A 2,528-nucleotide genomic window follows, 5' to 3' on the forward strand; every position below is an offset into this window, starting at 1 on the left:
TTTTTTTTTTTTTGGTGGAACCAGGGATTGAACTCAGGCCCTTGCACTTGCCAGGGAAGCACTTATTCCACTGAGCCATTTCCCCGGACCCCCCTCATATAATTTCAAGTTGGGGATTGTGGTGCCTCCTCACCCTCCTTGCCTTTGTTGCCCACAGTTCCGGCCTATAGTCTTGCCTTTCCTATAGTGGGTGGAGTGGATGGCCCACCCTTAATGAGATAATGGGAAATCTGAAAAGGGTGATAACAATAATCTCAAACTTCTCTTTATCCCTTAGCCATTGTGTTTTTAATCTTCCTCAGATGCAATCTGGATGTATTTCTTTGTCCTGCTCTGACTTCCTCCAGGGCCCAGCCCTGTCTGACTGCCTAGGATATTTTCACCTCAGTTTTTTTTTTTGTTGTTGTTGTTGTTTTTCTGCGGAATCAAGGATTGAACTCAGGCCCTTGCGTTTGCCAGGGAAGCATTTATTCTACTGAGCCATCTTCCCGGCCCCCTCTGTGTTCTACAATACCATGACTTCAGATCTTGTATGCTAAATTTTCTGAAATACCAAATGCCATAGTACCGATGACTCATCACCCTAGAAATCTGAAGTTGTGGTGGGGAAGAAAAAGAGAGGTAGCTACGGGAAGTTTCTGGGAGTGCGAATCACAAAAGCCCTTTTCAAGGCTGTGGTCCTCATTCTGAGCCCATATTCCCACACTAGAAATGGCTGTGGCATAATTAAATATTAATCTCTCTCCTCGTCTGGAGATTGAATCCTGCCATGTGCTAGGCAGAAAAACTCAATCACTGAGCCAACCCTGCAGCCCATACTAAATGCAAGGTCCCACAGAGAAAATTATCTCCAATGTTAAGGGAAACAAAAGCCAAGCTTTCCTGTTTGATGTTTCCGATTAACTCTCTGAACAGTGTTACTCACTACTTTCTGCTGTGCCGTATGTCCGGGGCTGGCTCTGCCTCTTCATCGCCTGGTTTAAGCTATGTACTGAATATATGGCTGCTGGACCGCCTTGTAAAAGAAGAACCCAGGCCAGGCTTTAGCTTTATCTAACATTACGCTTCTTCCTCTCTAACCTGCCCTTTGGAGACTTAAATCGATAAAGTGGGATCAAGATGCACCGATTCCCCATGATATGATTGTGTATCACAAATATATACTAATAAAAAAGGGGAGGAACAAAACTCAAGTAAAAGCGGAGTCACTTATGATAAGGTCCACCAGGCCAAACTGAAACTATGCTGTTTACCTGGCTTCCCAACAACTCAGGATCTGGAAGGTAACAGCCAAATTTCCCGCAGGCAACTTTCAATTGTCATGATTATCAAGTTAATCCTTACACAAAAGAAACTGAAATAACCCGGAAAAATTTAAATCGAATCTGTCTTTGTCATGCTCGGTATCTGCAATCAAGCTTCCACAAGTGCTAAGAAATCGAAGCCTTCTGGGATTTTTGGCTTTCCCGGTGGTCCGAGGCCAACCCTGGAGGACGGCAGTGGAGACAAACACCAGCTGCGGGGAAGGCCCGCTCCAAGCCCTGGTCCTATCAGTTCCATGTTGTGTCGTGCAGATACCTCGTGGCAGCCGCGGGCTCGATAAGTGTTTCCCCACAGCTGCAGTCACGATTAAAACCGCTACCCAAGCACCGCGAGGATGCCCTTCGCACATCTTCTTTTCTGGGAAAAAATTATTACCAGTCATTGAGCTGGGAAGCAGAGACCGGCTGCTCGCAGCGGGCTAGGCAGCGGTTCAAAGTACTGCGGTGAACAGGAATCATATGCAGGCTTGCTTCCTCCACTTTGCTCGATATTCACAGGGACAGCACAGCTCCTGGGAATTACCTACAAGATAGAGAACGAGGGGGAGGGGATGAAACAGACTAGATTGGGAATGGACCCGGAACCCTGACTAGCGAAGAGCGGGAAGGCCCGGAACTCCACGGCAGGCGCTGGCCGGGAGCGGGGATGATGTATTTATTTATTCTCTCCCTGCGCTCTCGGAGGCCAGAGCCGTTGGGCCCTGCAGTGACTTCACCCGCCCCATACGGGTCACGTGACCAAGATCGCCCCGCCCCTCGCCGTGCTGGCCCCGCCTCTCGCTGCGCCGTCGCCGCAGTAGTCAGTTGGGGAGCGCCAGGTCTGGTTCGTAGTGGTCCAGAGCTTCGGTGCCGCGCGGGTCCTGCCGTAGGCGAGCATCCCGGGAGCCGGAACAGCGAAGCAGCCGGGAGGGCAGTCCGGAGAGCCGGCGGCGGTAGCTCGGGACTCGGGGCGGCGTGGCAGTTACACTCGCAAACTTGGACGCGCGCGGGCGCCGGGGCCGGAGCGATGAAGATGGTAGCGCCTTGGACGCGGTTCTACTCCAACAGTTGCTGCCTGTGCTGCCATGTGCGCACCGGCACCATCCTGCTCGGCGTGTGGTACCTGGTGAGCGCACCTGCGGCGGTCGGACGCCCGCTCCCGCCCCTCCCCCGCCCGACGGCGCGCGCCCCGAGACTTCGTGCGCGGCGCCCCCAGCGGGGCGGGGG

The 2,528-nt window shown here is 52.5% G+C and overlaps 1 protein-coding gene across 1 annotated transcript in view; it reads left to right on the forward strand.

The window, feature by feature from the left end:
• Positions 1-2,097: 2,097 nt before the first annotated feature.
• The window catches only part of Laptm4b (lysosomal protein transmembrane 4 beta), an 86,307-nt gene continuing 85,876 nt past the window's right edge, over positions 2,098-2,528 (forward strand). The window contains exon 1 of the mRNA XM_004640058.2: positions 2,098-2,427. Within this exon, the coding sequence (XP_004640115.1) occupies positions 2,329-2,427 (99 nt within the window). The 5' untranslated portion in view covers positions 2,098-2,328. The remainder of the gene's footprint in view (positions 2,428-2,528) is intronic.

The sequence above is a fragment of the Octodon degus genome, unplaced genomic scaffold, assembly GCF_000260255.1.
Source record: "Octodon degus isolate 3935 unplaced genomic scaffold, OctDeg1.0 scaffold00118, whole genome shotgun sequence".
NCBI lineage: Eukaryota > Metazoa > Chordata > Mammalia > Rodentia > Octodontidae > Octodon > Octodon degus.